This window comes from Eleutherodactylus coqui, chromosome 1 (genome assembly GCF_035609145.1).
Source record: "Eleutherodactylus coqui strain aEleCoq1 chromosome 1, aEleCoq1.hap1, whole genome shotgun sequence".
Lineage (NCBI taxonomy): Eukaryota > Metazoa > Chordata > Amphibia > Anura > Eleutherodactylidae > Eleutherodactylus > Eleutherodactylus coqui.
The window spans coordinates 41,041,839-41,060,558 of record NC_089837.1 but is presented as its reverse complement, the minus strand read 5'-3'; the positions used below and the strand labels follow the sequence as shown (position 1 = coordinate 41,060,558).

The following is an 18,720-nucleotide window of genomic DNA, read 5'->3' as shown; positions in this document are numbered from 1 at the left end:
GGGTTCCTCATTTTTATTTTGGACATTTTATTATATATTATGTATAGTTTTGGATTAGAGTGCGTGTATGGCAACAGTTTTGGTTGGCGTCGGCGGAGGGTAATTTTCTTTTTTATGTATATATTTTTATTTTATTCTGCAATTATTTTTTTACTTATTTTCATAACTTTTTTTTTCTTATCATCTATAACCTCCATGACGTCATATAAGTCTTTTTTTGTTTGTTTGTTTCACAATTTTCCACTGTAGCTGGGGCATCCATAGGAGCCCCAGTTACAGGGAAAAATATCCCCTGTAGTATAGTTATTACCAGAGCTTATCAGGGTCTGCTAGGACCCTGTAGTTCTGATGTAGCACTCACGAGATTGCCGGGTCACAAATAATACTTCTACTTTCACTTTTTTAGTACATTGTGCTCATTGCGCACTATCTAGCTTGGAAAGGCAAAGGCCGAAGCAGTCAAAAACTGCTTCTCCCTTCTCCTCCGGGTCCTCTGCTGTGTCTGACAGCTGAAGACCCGAAAGTGCTCCTGCTTAATTGCAGGAACAGAGGCTTTAATCCCTCGCCATAGATCTGCTATCGGCATGGATTAAAGCCCAGGACCAAGCGCTGTATATTAAAAAAAATTCCTGTTATTTGTATAGCGCCAACTTATTCCGCAGTGCTTTCAAGTAATTTATTTATTACCCCCCACTAAGCTGAGTACTCATTTTACTGACCTCGGAAGGATGGAAGGCCAAGTCAACCTCGATTCGGCTACCTGAACCATGTGGGGATTGAACTGGCAACCTTCAGGTCCAACCACACACACGCTAGAAGCTTGTTCGAAGTATGTACTACTCTTTCAGTAAAATGATATTTTCTGACATTGCTTTTGATCTTCCCTCCCATTAATGTCAGATTGTGCCCCTTGTTCATGGGTTTAGTGTCTTCCCTCCTGTAACATACAATATATAATGGTTTCCATAATTTCCTCTACTTTACCTTCTTTATTTCAGACTATGCGCATTAGGCTAAATTCACATTAGTGCTAGCGTTTTAGTTTTCCTGTTCTGTTATAGGAGCAGGAAAACTGAATTCCCTGAATTAATGGATTCATCTCATAACTGAGCCGAATGGACCCCTTTGACTATAATGAGGTCTGTTTGATTCCTGCAGCAGTCTGGCATTTTTACTGGATAAAAAAGTTCTGCAGGCAGGGTTTTTTTCCTTACATTTCATGCTGGATAAGCGCCACTCGCTCTGAAGAAAAGAGCCTTAAGATCTTTACATCTTTCCTGAGCAGCTTTATGAGATATTCCATAATTTTCTTAGTCCATTTTTGGACTTTTTCCATTTTATCAATGTCTTCTTGTAGATGATGTCTCCAGAACTGAACACCGTATTCCAGATGTGGTCTCACCAGACCTCTATATAGGGGGATCACAATCTCTCGCTTTCTACTGAAGGAGGAATACTGTGTTCAGTCCTCTACGTGTCTCTCTCCATACACAGGATTACATGATGGTGAAGAAGACATCAGGTGACGTTACGACTCCCAACAGCCATCTCCATGAGTCAGGAGGATGGAGCAGGAACCAGAGCCCCATCACAGAGGCTCCTCCTCACTTACCGATACATGAGCAGAAGATCCTAGAACTCACCAACAAGATCACTGAGCTGCTGACTGGAGAGGTGACACTGCTGGGAATGCTGGGAAATTATACAGTAAGAGCACTAGAGGAGTCTGGGTAATGACGTTATCATTGTGTTGTCAGGTTCCTATTAGGTGTCAGGATGTTGCTGTCTATTTCTCCATGGAGGAGTGGGAGTATTTAGAAGGACACAAGGATCGGTACAAGGACGTCATGATGGAGAACCACCAGCCTCCGATATCACAGGGTAAGAAGAGATACAAGATACAATATATATTATACTTTTCATGTCTTTGGGGTTTTTTTCAGTTTCTCGTTGCCCGATACTATTTTGAGGCCCTGATACCATCTTGTGCAGTGCGTTTCCAAGTGAACAGTCTGACATTTAATTTAGGATCTCACCAATTTAGGCTCTTTCACATCACTTTAGATCCGTATCTTTGCTATATATGTCAAATTCGTTCATATCACTCCATCAGCTGATGGATCCCAATGATCTGACAGCCACAGCAGGAAATACAGGTTTTTTTATGTAAAGACTGTCTCCATATTATATCTGAAGCACTGAGACTCGATGCGTTGGGTCTTGGCTGAGAGCGGGCAGTGAAATGTTGTGAAGGGGAGCTAAATGCAGCTTCTAGTGCAGAAGAACAGATTCTGTGTGCGAACCCGCAGCTGCCGGGGATCAAAAGCATCTTGAATCTGTTAATGAATTACGAGGCGGTACCTTGTGTGGCGCAGAAATTCAGTCCTAAGCTCTCGCTCATGACCTGAAGGTTGCGGGTCCAATCCCTCCATGGTTCAGGTAGCCAGCTCAAGGTTGACTCAACCTTCCATCCTTTCGAGGCTGGTAAAATGGGGAAGGCAATGGCAAACCACCCTGCAAAAACAGTCTGTCAAGAAAACATCACAATGGGACGTCATCCTAGGAGTTATCCTATGACTTGGTGCTTGCACCAGGGGACCTTATCGTACCTACCCAAAAGAAACCAGGGGCATTACTAATACAGGATTCTGTTACTGGGTGAGTGTCTAACATGGTATACCAACACGCCTTTTGGGGAAGATCATGTTGGGCTTCAGTTATTTCTTTATTTTTCTCAATGAGTTGTTTTTGCCTATTTTGTGATGGCTGCTTCATACCAACAATGTGCAGCTGTGTTCTTTTACAATGCTCAAAACACCGATAAAAAAAAGTCACACAGAGCGAGATTGGGTGAATACAGAGGGGGAGGCAAGGCGATGTGGACTAAAGCAGAAATAAGTACATTTATTATTAATTATTGGGAAAAAAATGAAGTAAAATGAACAAAAGCATTTTGGCTCCTTGTTTTTTTTATTTTATAGGGTTTGCCTTGCAAAATAAAAAGTGTTTAATTTTTTTGTACATCTTCTTACGGATGCAACGATAGCAAACGTGGATTTTTAACTATTTAATTTTTTTTAAACAAAGAGGCGAGAGTGCACATTTTTTTATGTCCCTGTAAGGGACTTTAACCTGAGATTCTATGATAATAAATTGCAATACTTCTGTGCTGCAATGTATTATCGCTGTTCATAGCGATCATAGGTGATGGTCATGGTGTTCTCTCTCAGCCCCACTGTTGCAGAAGGAGACTGGCTGTCAATCACAACCGGCTCCTGCTGTTAAATCCATTAGTGGGAACTCCTTCGCAGTCAGGACATAAACTTACGACCCGTGCTGAGAAGGGGTTAAATATATTTTTAACATAAAAACTTGATTTACATTTTCTGATTACAGATTTTATTTAAAGTAGACTTAGGTTGTTGATAACAATATCACCTTAAACTGATGCCCAATTCTTAGGTGCAAAATAAGTTTGATTGTTAGATTGTGGTTTTTAGATTTGAGGTTCAGCAAGTCTAAAGGCCCACTTACACAGGACGAGTGTAGAGCAAGCGATGCCCAACACTCGTCCCTGTGTCTCCACACTCCCGTGCTTCTGCACGATGAGCTTCATTGCTGATCTTTCATGCTGCATAAGCGATCAGCGATAAAGCTCATCGATCGTCATGCAGTTTAAACAGCCGCCGTTCAGTAGTGAGGGGGGCGGAGGAGCGAAAGGAGAGAAATCTCCTGCACTGCCCCTCCCCCCTTCTGGCCGCTCTGTGACCCAGCCAGCTCTGCTAGCTCCCATGCAGGAGCACCGGAGTGCGGAGGCACAGGGACGAGTGTTGGGCATCGTTTGCCCGACACTCGTCCTGTGTAAATGGGCCTTAAGTCTATGTAATAAAAGTACCCGTTGAGGACCAGAATTATATTTCTTGTCATTGATGCATTTAATGGTGTTGGATAAAGCATAACAAGGCTTAGTTCACACAAGCATTGTTTTGCGTGCACCAATGTACGCACAAAACAGCGCATTTATTAGAACAGTTGGTTCCTGCAAAAGATAGGAAATCCACGCCCCGGGAAGGTCCGTGCTGCCTGTAAATATTCCCCACGGGGAGTCCCCTCATCACTGAACGCTGTGACAGTACTGTCACAGTGTTCAGTGACAAGGGGACGCCCACAGGGAGTAAAGAATCCCCTGCCATACCTGTGGCAGAGGACCGCAATTTTGTCTCATTGCTTTCAATGGGGCCGACGCAGCAATGTGATGCAGACAACCACTGCAGTGATTTTCGGGGAAGGGCCTTAAATATAAACCCTCCCCTGAAAATCGTTCCTAGCTTGTGTAAAAAATAAAAAATGTATATACTTGCCTCTCCAGTGCGTCTTGATGCTAGGTTTCCTGGCACTGTACTGAAGCTCTTTCAGCAGGTAGGGATTTTAAATCTCCACCTCCTGAAAGGGCTTTGTCTGATTGGCTGAGCACTCAGCAAATTACAGGCAGTGCTCAGCCATATATATATATATATATAATACTTTTTTTTTTTTTACACATGCTAGGGATGATTTTCAGGGAAGGGCTTATATTTGAAGCCCTTGCCCGAAAATCACTGCAGTGGTTGCCTGCATCCCATTGCTTTGCATTAAAAAGCAATGGGAGGACATTGTAATCCTCTGCCACAGCTGTGGCAGGGGATTTTTTCATTCCCACAGGGAGTCCCGTCATCACTGAACACTGTGACAGTACTGTCACAGTGTTCAGTGATGAGGGGACCGTCAACTAACACATTTTTTTTCATGCAAATAGAAAACATGCTCGTGTGAACAAGTCCTAAGTCTGGAAACACACAGTTTTGGGGGCAATTTTTGTAGTGTTTTTTTTTTCTTCTTTTTTTTTAAAGCAAAAATTGGATTCAAATGGAATGAGAAATATATAAGAAAGATATATATTTTTCCTTCTTCCTGGGTCTAATCCTGGTTTTGATTTGAAATACTGTATCAAAAACGGCAAGTGTTTTTCCTTCCTAATAAGCATTTTATACAGTTGGCTATTTTTTTGCACTAAATCAAAATTTAATCCCAACAGAAAATCCCATTGAGGACTTTGATGGAAACTTCATGTCATCGCTAAATTATAAAGCAGAAGATGAAGATCTCATACAGCACTTTCCAGAAGAAAACCTCATTACCCATAATGTTCAGCCACAATGTAACAGTACGGATCTATCATATAATTTCCCTAATCACGAGGAACCTTCTCCTGATCGAGCTCAGAATTTTACTACACGTACAGATCACACTGGGGGTAAAAGTTTTCAATGTGGAAAACTGTTTGCAAAAACCTTGGGTCTTTTTACACATAATAGAACTTGCACAGATGAGAAGCCTTATTCCTGTTCAGAATGTGGGAAATGTTTTCCAAAAAAATCAAAGCTTGTTAGCCATGAGAGAATTCACACAGGAGAGAAGCCATTTTCATGTTCAGAATGTGGGAAATGTTTTGGTGAGAAATCAAGTCTTGTGGCACATGAGAGAACTCACACAGGAGAGAAGCCTTATTCCTGTTCAGAATGCGGGAAATGTTTTACAAAAAAAGCAAATCTTGTCACACATGAGAGAATACACACAGGAGAGAAGCCGTTTTCATGTTCAGAATGTGGGAAAGGTTTTACAAATAAAGCTAATCTTCTTGGACATGAGAGAATACACACGGGAGAGAAACCATTTACATGTTCAGAATGTGGGAAATGTTTCAAACTGAAATCAGTTCTTGTTAAACATCAAAGAAGTCACACAGGGGAGAAGCCATTTCCATGTTTAGAATGTGGGAAATGTTTTACGGATAGAACAAATCTTCTTACACATCAGAGACTTCACACAGGAGAGAAGCCATTTCCATGTTCGCAGTGCGGGAAATATTTTTCAAATAAAGGAAATCTTATTGGACATGAGAGAAGTCACAAAGGAGAGAAGCCATATTCATGTTCAGTATGTGGGAAATGTTTTACACAGAAATCAGATCTTGTTAGACATCAGAGAACTCACACAGGGGAGAAGCCATTTTCATGTTCAGAATGTGGGAAATGTTTTACACAAAAAACAAATCTTGCTATACATCAGAGAATTCACACAAGAGTGAAGTCATTTTAATGTTCAGAACACGGGAAATGCTTTACTACTAATGCCAAACATGAGGCTCATCATAGATGTCATAAAGTGGAGGAGCCGTTTTGATGTTCTTTATGTGGAAACTGTTTTAAAGGAAATCAAATTTTGAAAACTCATATGAAAAATTTCATACAGAAAAGTTAATATTTCTATTTGGAATAGGCTAAATACTTTAAAAACTTTTTTTTAGCTCATCAGATTCAATGACATTAAACAGCCAATAGTCTTATGGGTTCCGTATGATATCCTGCCACATAACGGTCCACATTTGCTGTAACTAGCTCCTGGATCGTGCAAACTCATAGGCTGTCCAAGTTGGCGTCCCAAATGGTCCCGTACATGTTCTATTTGCAATATGAAAAAAGTTGGGTATTATGTTGGTCAGTAGAGCAAAATGTGATTGTTCCCAGCAAGAGAAACCAAATAATCTTGTAGATATGATACCTTTTAATGGCTAACAAAAATACATGATGTTTTATCGAGCTTTTGGACCTACCTAGGGTTCTTCCTCAGGCATGAAGAAAAACCCCGAGTAGGTTTGAAGGCTCGCTATAACATCATTTTCTCTTGCTGAGAACAATCTCTTATGGCAATAAATATGACACACGGGCAGGCACGAATATGCGGCAATGTTGTGCAGGCATTTGTGTGACACCCTTGCTGTAAGGGGGGGACAAGCATTATCTTGTTGGTAAATGCGTCTCAGAAGCCTTGTCATGAAAGGACCAAATGTGGCTGCAGGATGTCCTGAACATATAGCTGAGCTATCATTGTATATTGTTCCACTAGGGTTAACTAACTTTCATATGCAATGGCACCTTCGACCATCAAACCAGCAGTGCGGGTCGTGTGCTGTTTGACACAGCAAAGGCAGGCTTGAGGCGTCCACCCCTAGGTCTCTAGAGATGAACATTGCCATCATCACTACCCAAACTAAACCTGGATTCATTGTTGAAGACAACTTAGTTCCACTTTGTTATTCTCCAGTTTTGTGATTCACAACAACACTTCAAATGGAGCCAACAGTTGGTGCTCGTCAAAGGCAGCACATGTAATGGGCGCCATGTAACCAAATGTCCTTCAGCAAAGCACTTGGAAATGTTTCCGACAGATACATGGGCCTGTAAGACTGTGGGGACTCTACTACACCCTCAACCAAGCTAAAAAAAAATCACTGTATCCCTTTACTTTGTTTCTCTAAAGAGGTAAGCTTGATACAAATTTATACTCATTTTGCTTATGTTTATAACATATGTAAATTCTATGTAGCGGATATTATATACAACATTCTTTATATATAATGTCGGACACTTATTAATGCCTCTATACAACATTTCCGGCGTAGAAAAGTTGCAAATTTTTGCACAAGTCCCTGCTTTTCTTTGTCCTGCATCAGCCCTGCCACTTTTCCGAAAACTGAAAGGGCCCTTGTACAAAATTTTGCAACTTTTTTCTACGCCCAAAAACTGGTGTAAGACCTTTATAAATGTCCCCCAATCTTCACACTATCTAATCTGTCACAGTGTATTGGTAGAGTTAGGCTGGGTTCACACAGGGCAGATTTGCCGTGGTTTTTCCGTTGCGGTTTTGCCGCAGAAGAACTGCTTCTGCGGCAAAACTGCTTCAAAGGTTAATTTGGGCTTGGGGATTTTGCACTGGGTTTTTTTCCGCAGCGCTCTTTTGCTTTTTGTCGCGTATTTGGTGCGGTTTTGGCTGCGTCCATAGAGGTCTATGGACAAAAAAGCGCTGCGGAAAAGACCAAAGAATGAACATGCTGCATCTTTTAAAACCGCGCCGCAGTTGCATTTCCGCACTGCGGCTGTGCGGAGAAAATTCATCCTGTGAGAACAGCTTTTTGGCAAATCTCATTTGTGCTGCATTGCACTGCAAACGCAGCAGTTTTGCCGCAGTGCGGATATGCAACGGCAATCCGCGGCAAAACCGCAGCAAATCTGCCCTGTGTGACCCTAGCCTTAGACTACCAATACAATAAACCTGCTCTCTGACTGGCCAGCAATGCTCATGTGATCAGTGCTGACCAATCAGGGAGCAATGCGCAATGTGCAGTAGGTGGCTTAAAAATTTGCAGCAGACCTCTTGGATGGCTGAAACAGCGCCATAAACCAGCAGATCGTAGTGTATTTTGTATGTTTTTTATGCCGTTTTTACTTTCTCAACACGTCTCTTCTTTTTGTACACTTATATATTGTTATGTAAACAGTACATGTACATAATTTTCTGAAGAGACATGTTGTATCGAAATGCATTACCTTGCTGGTATCAATAAAGAAAAGTTTCATCACCCCTGATAAATAAGGTCAGGCGGGCACTATTTTTTTCCCCTAATTCTCCACTACATTTGTAATGACCTAGAGGTTTCCTACACAGCACTATCGCTATATTTAGATGTTCAAACATTAACCCAGGGCTTGAAATGGTTAACTACAGGTTAATCTGCCCAATAACTTGGATAAGCTTAATCCAAATGGCAACCAGCCTCTTTCCCATTGGCTAGATAATTGGCTGAATCTTATTGGCCAGTCTGCCTGATAAGAAGGATTCATGGAATGACTGAGAGACGGTGGGGTGACAATCAGAGGAAGTCCATGTTTGGAGAAGAGAACAAAGGTAGAAGAAAGGGAAAGTCCTGCTCAGGAAGTGGCAGTTAGTTGACGGAGAGCAGAGTAGACATGCGGGAGGAGAGGAGGGGGAGTGGAGATGAAGTGAGGAATGGACGGTAGAGTGATCCCAGAGCGGGTGAGCAGCTGTGAGGAAAGAAGTGCAGGAGCCCTTCTTCCAGCTGGAGTCCAAAGTAAGCCTGTAAACAGGAGGCGAAGCATCCGAGCCCTGGTATATTCACCTAGGATGAGTGAATTGGTGCAGTACCAAATGCCTAATTCTGACAGAAGGGTTACTGTAGAAGCCGGAAAACCTCTTATTATAGGCTGTCACCTCACAGCCATATATCCCCCAAGTCATCTAGTTTACCTCCCTGCAGTTGTTTAAGCAATCTGTGTAACCGCTGTACGACTGTGAAGAAAACCTTTATGTTGCATCTTGTAAAAAGGAAAAACATTTAAATATTCCATTGGGTGAAAATTTGTAAAGCGTCTACAAAATCACTACTAACTATTGTGCTGTACGGTACTGGCGTCACGACAATTACCATCAGAAGTCAACATTAGCCACTTACTCCGCCACAGTGACTGCTATTTGGGAAACACCGGTGATGGCCGCTGTGACACCAATTTAGCTAACTCCCATCCTTACCACTTATGTCCCATCTGGCGCACTGCACATCTTCCTAATTACAATGTTATCACAATAAATCTGCGAAACCGGTATATCTTCCTTGTGCCAAATTATCGAGAATAGGCATATTCAGGAGCTGCTCCAAAAATCAAGACAAATCACACAAGTTGGTATAATCAGACGATTTTCCGTTTATGCATCAAACAGCAGGTATTTATACCAAACAGTAAACATAGGTTTGTCGGGTGCGGCTTCATATCAATCAATAGAAAAATAGTACATTCTTATCCAACTACAGCATTAGTGAGATAGCCAGGGTGTGTCTGGTGTGTCTTATCTAACCACAGGTGTGTATTCTTATCTTCCAATGAGAAACCAGTAAGTAAGGGGGGGTCTTCTTATCATGTCAGTTAAAGGGGTTGTCCCGCGGCAGCAAGTGGGGTTACACACTTCTGTATGGCCATATTAATGCACTTTGTAATATACATCATGCATTAAATATTGGCCATACAGAAGTTATATATTTACCCCATCCGGTGTTGGCGTCCCCGTCTCCATGGCGCCGACCAAATCCTTCTTCTGCCTGGATTAGACGCGCTTGCGCAGTCTGCCCTCTTCTGTCCCGCTCCGGCTTGCTCGCGCCGCACAGGTCTTCTGCGCATGCGCGTAATTACTCGATCGAGTACCGCGATTTTCGAGTACTTCCGTACTCGGGCGAAAAAATTCGGGGGGCGCCGTGGGTGAGTGGGGGGTTGCAGCGGGGAGAGGGAGAGAGAGAGGGCTCCCCTGTTCCCCGCTGCTACCCCCCGCACCGCCACGCCTCTCCCCGCCCCCCGAATCTTTTCACCCAAGTACTCGAAAATGGCGGTGCTCGATCGAGTAATTACTTGAAACGAGTAGGTTCGCTCATCTCTAATCACCTTAGTTTGTAAAACCACACCTCTAATTAAGTAAGTAATGAGACTCACAACCAGACACCTTACACTATATAAGAAAGCATGTAACATTATGTCTGTATAAACTTGAAAAAGACACTTGCAGTGTCGAAACGCGTTGTTTATTTTATCTTTTAAAATAAAAAAAGATTCGTCTCCAGCTAAGGCGCAGGATAAGTTTTTATTTTTATACTATACATTTCTAACCAGAAAGCTAGATTAAAACTTTTATAAATGACCCCGAATCTTCAGACTACGTAATCTGCCACACTGGATTGGTAGAGTTGAACTACCAATGCACTATATCTGCGCTCTGCCTGGCCAGCAATGCTCATGTGATCAGTGCTGGCCAATCTGAGACCAATGCACATTGTGCAGTAGGTAGTTAGAAAATTTCGGCTGCCATCTTGAATGACTGAAAACAGGACCCCGAACCAGCGGGTAGTAGGGACATTGGCAGAGAACAGCAGCAGGTATTATACATACTTTTGGTCCCGGCACTGGAAGATCGCTTTAAATTTTCTTTGTATGTTTTTTATGCCCTGTTTTTTGTTTACCAGCCACCGGTAGGTCTCCAACAAGCCCAAAGAGGCAGACCGCGGCTGCACAAGCTTGCATATCTGCACTAGGCCCTCCAACCAAAGTGGGGTAAGGCAAATCTTCCCCAACTCTTTGGGAGGCACAGGGTCTCCAATTTAATCCTGGGGAAGCGTAGAAAAAAAACCTATTTGGAACCAGGGCAGGGGAATCATGTGGGACATACAGAATTTTCAGCAGCAGTTTCATTTTTATCAAATTAATTCTGCGTACTAGGGTAAGCAGGAGAGAGGCCCACCGTGTTGCCATTGCCTCCTCCCAGTGCAGAAGGGGGGGGGCTAGATTAAAGTCCTAAAAGGCAAAGAGCTCCACTGATACGTATACCCAGATAACTTATTTGAACTGTCCAGCTCATTGGGTAGGGGAAGCTCGACCACCGCCGAGTCCAATGCGACAAGATGTGTTCTGTCAGGCATTTTGCCTACACTCTTGCATTAACCCTAATGCCAGAGTGCAGGCCAAATGCATCAAAAATGGTGAGTGCGGAGTCATAAGAAGACTCCGGTCCTGAAGAAAGAAAAGGGATGTTATCCGCATACAACGCTGCGTGCTTTTTTTTATAGTTGCGTAAGGAGCTCAATAGCAAGGGCAAACAAGGCCAAGTGTGCCTCTACCCTAGGCACAAACACTGTGTGTTTGCCCGACACTCGTCCTGTATAAATGGGCCTTAAGATGGAAAGACCCCTGTCCCTTACTAACCAGGGAAAGTGGGGAACCCCTGCCTAAAAGCGGGGTCATCATCCTGATAAGGTCGGCCCCACTGTCTTCTACTAGGACTTGGCTATCCCTGATCAGGGAGCTGGAGAGATGCACTAAACACACAGGCCACAACAATGTTCACACACACATTGTACACCGAACAGGACAGCACGTCTGGCCATCTGAACAGACCTAACATATGTCGCTGTTCACACCAACAGATAGTGTAACACAAACCACATAGAACAGGATTGCTCACACCACATGTCTGGCCACCAGCACAGACCTACAACATAAGTCACTGTTCACACCAACATACAACAGGTAGTGCATACAACACGGACCCCACCCAGAGCTCTCATGCAAACCACTGGTAATCATAGCCAGTCCAAGTGTCCTCACTCCAGGGGAATAGAGAATCAGCCAATGTGCTGACATCTGACACACACATAGAACATCAGATGTCTGGGGGCCGCACCTGCCCAGAGATAGGGAGAAAGCTGCGGGCCACCTGCACCCGTGTGGTCACCGTACCACACACTACACAATGCATGCACCCTAGAACGCAAAGAAGGGAGGGACAGCGGGTGCCCAGACCATCTTCAGGGGAGGAGACATTTCAGACAAGCATGCAACCACCAGCTCTGAGTGGGATAAACAGTGATACATAAGACACTAAAATGACCAGCAATCTCTCCCAAGAGTTTGCTGGTATTTATCTGCTGCAGATGAGGGGGAATGGCTTGTGGAGAATACCACACCCAACTAGCTCTATTAACCTCTACCTGTGAAGGTGTACACAAGGAAAGCTGTAGAACCACAGGTCTCAAATGTACAACCTCAGGCTGGATTCACACGAACGTATATCGGCTCGGTTTTCACGCCGAGCCGATATACAGTGTCCTCATCTGCAGGGGGGAGGATGGAAGAGCCAGGAGCAGGAACTGAGCTCCCGCCCCCTCTCTGCCTCCTCTCCACCCCTCTGCACTATTTGCAATGAAAGAAGGCATTGCGGGGCTAAGTTCTGAGAATTAGCCCCACCCCTGTCCCGCCTCTCCTCATTGCAAATAGTGCAGAGGGGCGGAGAGAAGGCAGAGAGGGGGCAGGAGCTCAGAGCACTGCTCCTGGCTCTTCCAGGCTCCCCCCCTGCAGAGAGAGACGACATATATCAGCTGGGCGTGAAAACCCGGCCGATATACGGTCGTCTGAATTCAGCCTTAACAACATGTTAAGATTCCATAACTCGCCACTTTGTAAGGGGCTTGAGGCCTACCCTCAATGAACTAACAGGGAAAACTTAAGACAGAGAGAACAAAAGTAGTCCTAGAATCCTCCTACAAAATCATGTAAGTGGGGGCTGTCCCACCATATCTTGTATATGCCTGGTTATAGCACGAACCACCGCTATACAGTTTGTTTCCCCAAAAGGAAGCCCCCAGGGCCCTTGGCCTCAAGGGGAGGGTCCACTAGGGGAAGACGACAAAAAGCAAGCTCGCTACGTCACCAGGAAATTTTTGAAAAGAGAGCAGCATTATCAGCCCACATCACATATCGAAGGCATCATCATCAGCAGTCGACCAAGGAGGAGGGGGGAAAAATGGTGGGGAGGGCGGCAGGGATGAAGGTGGTAAACTTTCTTCAGTAGTTACAACATAAGTGGATTAACGCGTCAGCAACATCAAGTTTTAGTATCTCAAAGACTGGACTCAGTGTTGCTCGAGCCAATTTAAGACCTCTCACGGACTCTCAAAAAAGTAAGAGCCATTGTTCTTGATCACCTTTAGCCTAGCAGGATACAACATGACATAGACACGCCGTTTAGAGGCAGTATTTTCTTTGTTTCCGTAAACTTTTGTCGTCTCTACTGCACCTCCAGAGAAAAGCCCGGGAACTATGGACTGTTTGCCCTTGCACCCTCAGCGGATCCTTCATGGTATTGAGTTCTAGGATTTTCTCTCTGTCTGTAGTTGAGAAGTTTGGTGATGAAAGTAGGCGGAGGGCCTCCAGGCGGTGGGGCTCTAGATGGAATATGGCGAGCCCTTTCATCACAGAATAGAGGTGACGGAGAGTCTGAGCTGTATGTCTGCTTGAGAAGCGATTCCAGGTAAATGCGTGGATTTTGGCCCTCTGCTCCTTCTGGCAGTCCAATAAATTTGAGGTTACAGCGATGCAGCCAATTCTCCATGTCATCTTTCATCTTCTGCTGCGCTGCAAAGCTGGAGCTAGGTGTCTGCACCCAGTCCGAGAGCGGTGTAGTGATGTCCTCCAGGTTAGATACTCGGGTCTGAATCTCGGCCGTGTGTTCCTGCAGCGTTTGAACGTCCGCCCTCAGTTTGAAGTCCAACGATAGGGCATCAAATTTATCTGTGAGGGCAGAGCGGGACTCCGTGATTGCCTTAAGTACGTCAGTGATGGTTGGGCCGGGTACAGGAGGTGAAACTGGTGCGTTCCCCTCTGAGGATGTGCCTTGTGGGCAGCAGGGTTCATTAGAGTGGGAGTCCATTGCAGTACTGGGCCGGGCAAACTGCTGCTTGTTAACTAGCTTAGCTTGTTTAGTAGGAGGGATACAGTAGGGATATCTGCAGGCTCGGACTTATAATGTACCACAGGGGGAATTCACAGGTAGTTTAATAATTAATGCATAACTGCTAAGGCATAATCGTAATGCCCTCCCTGCAGTTGTTTAAGCAATCTGTGTGACCGCTGTGTGACTGCGAAGAAAACCTTTATGTCGCATCTTGTAAAAAGGAGAAACTGTTAAATAATCCATTGGGTGAAAATTAGTGAAGTGTTTCCATCTTGGTTACCTTACTACCAACTCCTGTGCTGTACACTGGCGTCACGACAAGACCCATCACAAGTCATCATTAGCCATTTACTCCACTGCAGACACTGCTATTTGGGAAACACTGGTGATGGCTAAACTGGTGTCACGGCGGCGCGTTAATAAATGTATTAAAGGGAATATCGCCCAATATTCACCCCTCTGGTACCCCACTAGTAACGGTGACCTCTGCAATACTGCCCCCTGTGGTCCCCCACTAGTAACGGTGACCTATCCAATACTGCCCCCCGTGGTGCCCCACTAGTAATGGTGACTCCTCCTATACTGCCCCCTGTGGTACCCCACAAGATCCCGCGGTCCAGTCTAGAACTTCCCTCCTGGTAGAAGCTGATCAGGTTGGTGTGACAGCAGCGATCTCCCATAAACCGGCTGATACGGAGTTATCCGGCTGTTTTCCTTGAGGTCCTCCAGGATGGCGTCTCTTATTAACCCTTCATGTTACCCACAATAGCAGTAAGACTTACCGGCTCACACAACCGTCTGCGTGTCTCTGGCGTGTGGGCCGGCAGCTGGTATGTAAGGCCGTGTACCCGCTGCGTGCCGCCAATCCCCAGCGTCATCCTGGTTGTATGTACATGTAATACACGCCAAGATACAACATGCTGCGAGACACAAACCTCAGCCGTGAGCGGCCCCATACTAATGACTGGGCTTATGGCAGTGTGCGCAATAACCATCCCCCGTGTGCGACGGCCGGCAGCTTCCGGGGGCTTCCGGACCCCATTCTGAATAACTATTTTTTACAATTACATACAAACCACTTCTGGGGGGTAAATATTCCGCTGCAATAATCACAAACTGCCCCAAATCTCCCCAGGAACCCAGCGAGCACCTGGAATGCTGCATCATGGGGCGCGGATGTGTGACATCACAATCCACCAATGGGGCGCGGATGTGTGACATCACAATCCACCAATGGGGCGCGGATGTGTGACATCACAATCCACCAATGGGGCGCGGATGTGTAACGGGACATCACAATCCACCAATGGGGCGCGGATGTGTAACGTGACATCACAATCCACCAATGGGGCGCGGATGTGTAACATGACATCACAATCCACCAATGGGGTGCGGATGTGTAACGTGACATCACAATCCACCAATGGGGCGTGGATGTGTAACGGGACATCACAATCCACCAATGGGGCGCGGATGTGTAACGTGACATCACAATCCACCAATGGGGCGCTGAGGTGTAACGGGACATCACAATCCACCAATGGGGCGCGGATGTGTAACGTGACATCACAATCCACGAATGGGGCGCGGATGTGTAACGTGACATCACAATCCACCAATGGGGCGCGGATGTGTAACGTGACATCACAATCCACCAATGGGGGGCGGATGTGTAACGGGACATCACAATCCACCAATGGGGTGCGGATGTGTAACGGGACATCACAATCCACCAATGGGGTGTGGATGTGTAACGTGACATCACAATCCACCAATGGGGCGCGGATGTGTAACGTGACATCACAATCCACCAATGGGGCGCGGATGTGTAACGTGACATCACAATCCACCAATGGGGCGCGGATGTGTAGCGTGATATCACAATCCACCAATGGGGCGCGGATGTGTAACGTGACATCACAATCCACCAATGGGGCGCGGATGTGTAACGGGACATCACAATCCACCAATGGGGCGCGGATGTGTAACGGGACATCACAATCCACCAATGGGGCGCGGATGTGTAACGTGACATCACAATCCACCAATGGGGCGCGGATGTGTAACGGGACATCACAATCCACCAATGGGGCGCAGATGTGTAACATGACATCACAATCCACCAATGGGGCGCGGATGTGTAACGTGACATCACAATCCACCAATGGGGCGCCATCCGTGGGATTTCCACTAATAGGGACAGAATCTGCTTGGAATCCCCAACATAACCCGGGATTTCCTCTCCGGCCGCTCACATGGACGGAATAGGCCGCGCCACAAGCCGCCGGCGACCGGCAGATACTGATGCCAAACGGAAAGTGGCTGAAAACCTGCCTGCAATCCGCATCAAAACCCTTCAGAGCGGGAAATTTGGTGTGGAATTGCGCAGCCGGGGATTTGGCGGCGTCCTGCGGTGTAATTACGTCCCGTGTGAAAGGTCACTAATATGTATTTATGGCGGAGAATGATCAGCCGACTATCACTGACTGCTCCCATCTCTCCGCCTTACGTCTATTTATACTCCTCACTGCTGAGCTCCACCCTTATATACTGATCACCTGATGATGACATCATCACAGGTACTTCAGCCACCACTTCTCCTCACTGCTGAGCTCCGCCCCTACTGATCACATGACTGTGACATCATCACAAGTCCTATTGCAGTATAGCAGATACAGAGCAGGTTGTGGTCACTGCTGTTCTCTCTGTTATCAGCCAGCATTCTTCAGAGACTTGTATAGAGGTAAGAGGCGGCGGAGGGTCTTGTAGGGAGGTCAGACACGATCCATGTGGTTACATGGTGCGGGGGAGGTTATCCTCCAGTGGAGGGAGGAATGTATATGAGAGCGCTCACACAGGGGGGCGGGGGAGGTTATCCTCCAGTGGAGGGGGGAATGTATATGAGAGCGCTCACACGGGCGGATTGTCCGCAGGACGCGGCGCAGAGGGGGGTTTGTTGCATTGTAACGTTTTGTTGTATCTCCTAGTTGTTGGAAATCCCCACCAACAATCCCACATTGTCCCAAGGGTCGCTCTTATGGCCGGAGCAGCCTGTCATCGGCCGGGGCGGCCTGTCATCGGCCGGGGCGGCCTGTCATCGGCCGGGGCGTCGCCCTTGCGGCCGGGGCGGCCTGTCATCGGCCGGGGCGTCGCCCTTGCGGCCGGGGCGGCCTGTCATCGGCCGGGGCGTCGCCCTTGCGGCCGGGGCGGCCTGTCATCGGCCCGGGCGTCGCCCTTGCGGCCGGGGCGGCCTGTCATCGGCCCGGGCGTCGCCCTTGCGGCCGGGGCGGCCTGTCATCCGCCCGGGCGTCGCCCTGTCATTGGCCCAGGTGTCGCCCTGTCATTGGCCCTAGAATCCATATAGTGAAGAACCTCAGAACCTGTTTCGCTCAGTGATCAATAAGTGAGGGCCTGTATGTCACACATGATGAGGTTTCCTGTAGGACTAAGAGCCTCTTTTTTTTATTTTTTTTTTATTATAAGGTGCAGTACTAGACCTTTCCAGGCGATCCAATTTGGTCCTTCTCCTGAATAAGCCACCAAGGATGAGCAAGGACGGGAATGAAGTTACCAAAAGAATATTAAGCCTCACCTTGGAGATCATCTACCTGCTGACCGGGGAGGTAAGCCATTCTATATTTCTATGATCTTTATTGTATTATTTACCAAATCAGACTAAAGGTCTTTTACACAGGAGCTAGCAGAACAGGCTGGTTCACGGAGCGGCCAGCAGGGGGCCAGCAGTGCAGGAGATTTCTCTCCTCTCGCTCCCCCGCCGCTCTCCATTCACTACTGCACGGCAGCTGTTTAAACTGAGCGATGCAGCATAAACGATCAGCGATGAAGCTCATGACATATACTCCCTAATTATATAATATACTGTTAATATTTAATAACATTAACCCCAATATACAGGGTCGGGGTTTATATAGTAGATCTTTCTGCAGTGATCACAGCTTGTTGATTCAAGCTCTGATGTTCGCGGTACCAAATAAATAGATGGTTTTTCATGTATAATCGGCCTAAATTAGAGGCGATGTTCTGATAGCACATTGTTACTATAAAAGGCCCTGTGATCTCCCTGCCTATCTGTGGAGCGATCACCCTGACAAGAGCGACCCCACTCAATGTGGGCTAACCCTGCTGTAAAACACTATAAACCCCTATTCTATTTGGCAAAGGCAAAAATACCCACAGGTAATATCCCCCAAAATATAATATAATTTTAAGGTTCAAAAAAGATAGACAACATCCAATGACATTTAAAATAAAGGGGCAAATGGTGGCGACGAGGATGTGACCAGCAGTCATCAATTAGCATTGTGTGTAACTGTGCATATACACACTAAAACATAGGCCTGGATGGCCAACTTTCAAAATCCTATGTGAAAATTACTAAATCGGCACCACCAAAACCCCATTAAAATGTAATCTATAGCCACCCCGATATGATTCGCCTTGCAGCGTCCTCGAGGGGAGCAAAAACACAGGGCTATAGTGAGCTCTTTAAATAAGCCTTAAGGCCTCATGTCCACGGGGAAAAGAAGAATTAAA

The 18,720-nt window shown here is 45.9% G+C and overlaps 2 protein-coding genes across 2 annotated transcripts in view; both read left to right on the top strand.

Annotated features, from left to right (window-relative positions):
• Window positions 1–6,593, top strand: part of LOC136613009 (zinc finger protein 850-like) — a 151,434-nt gene extending 144,841 nt beyond the window's left edge. The window contains exons 12-13 of the mRNA XM_066593840.1: window positions 1,758–1,881; window positions 5,075–6,593. Of these exons, the coding sequence (XP_066449937.1) occupies window positions 1,758–1,881; window positions 5,075–6,138 (1,188 nt within the window). The 3' untranslated portion in view covers window positions 6,139–6,593. The remainder of the gene's footprint in view (window positions 1–1,757; window positions 1,882–5,074) is intronic.
• Window positions 6,594–16,839: 10,246 nt separating this feature from the next.
• LOC136608043 (oocyte zinc finger protein XlCOF7.1-like) overlaps window positions 16,840–18,720 on the top strand; it is a 63,075-nt gene continuing 61,194 nt past the window's right edge. The window contains exon 1 of the mRNA XM_066589081.1: window positions 16,840–16,909. The gene's annotated coding sequence lies outside the window, so the exon portion shown is untranslated. The remainder of the gene's footprint in view (window positions 16,910–18,720) is intronic.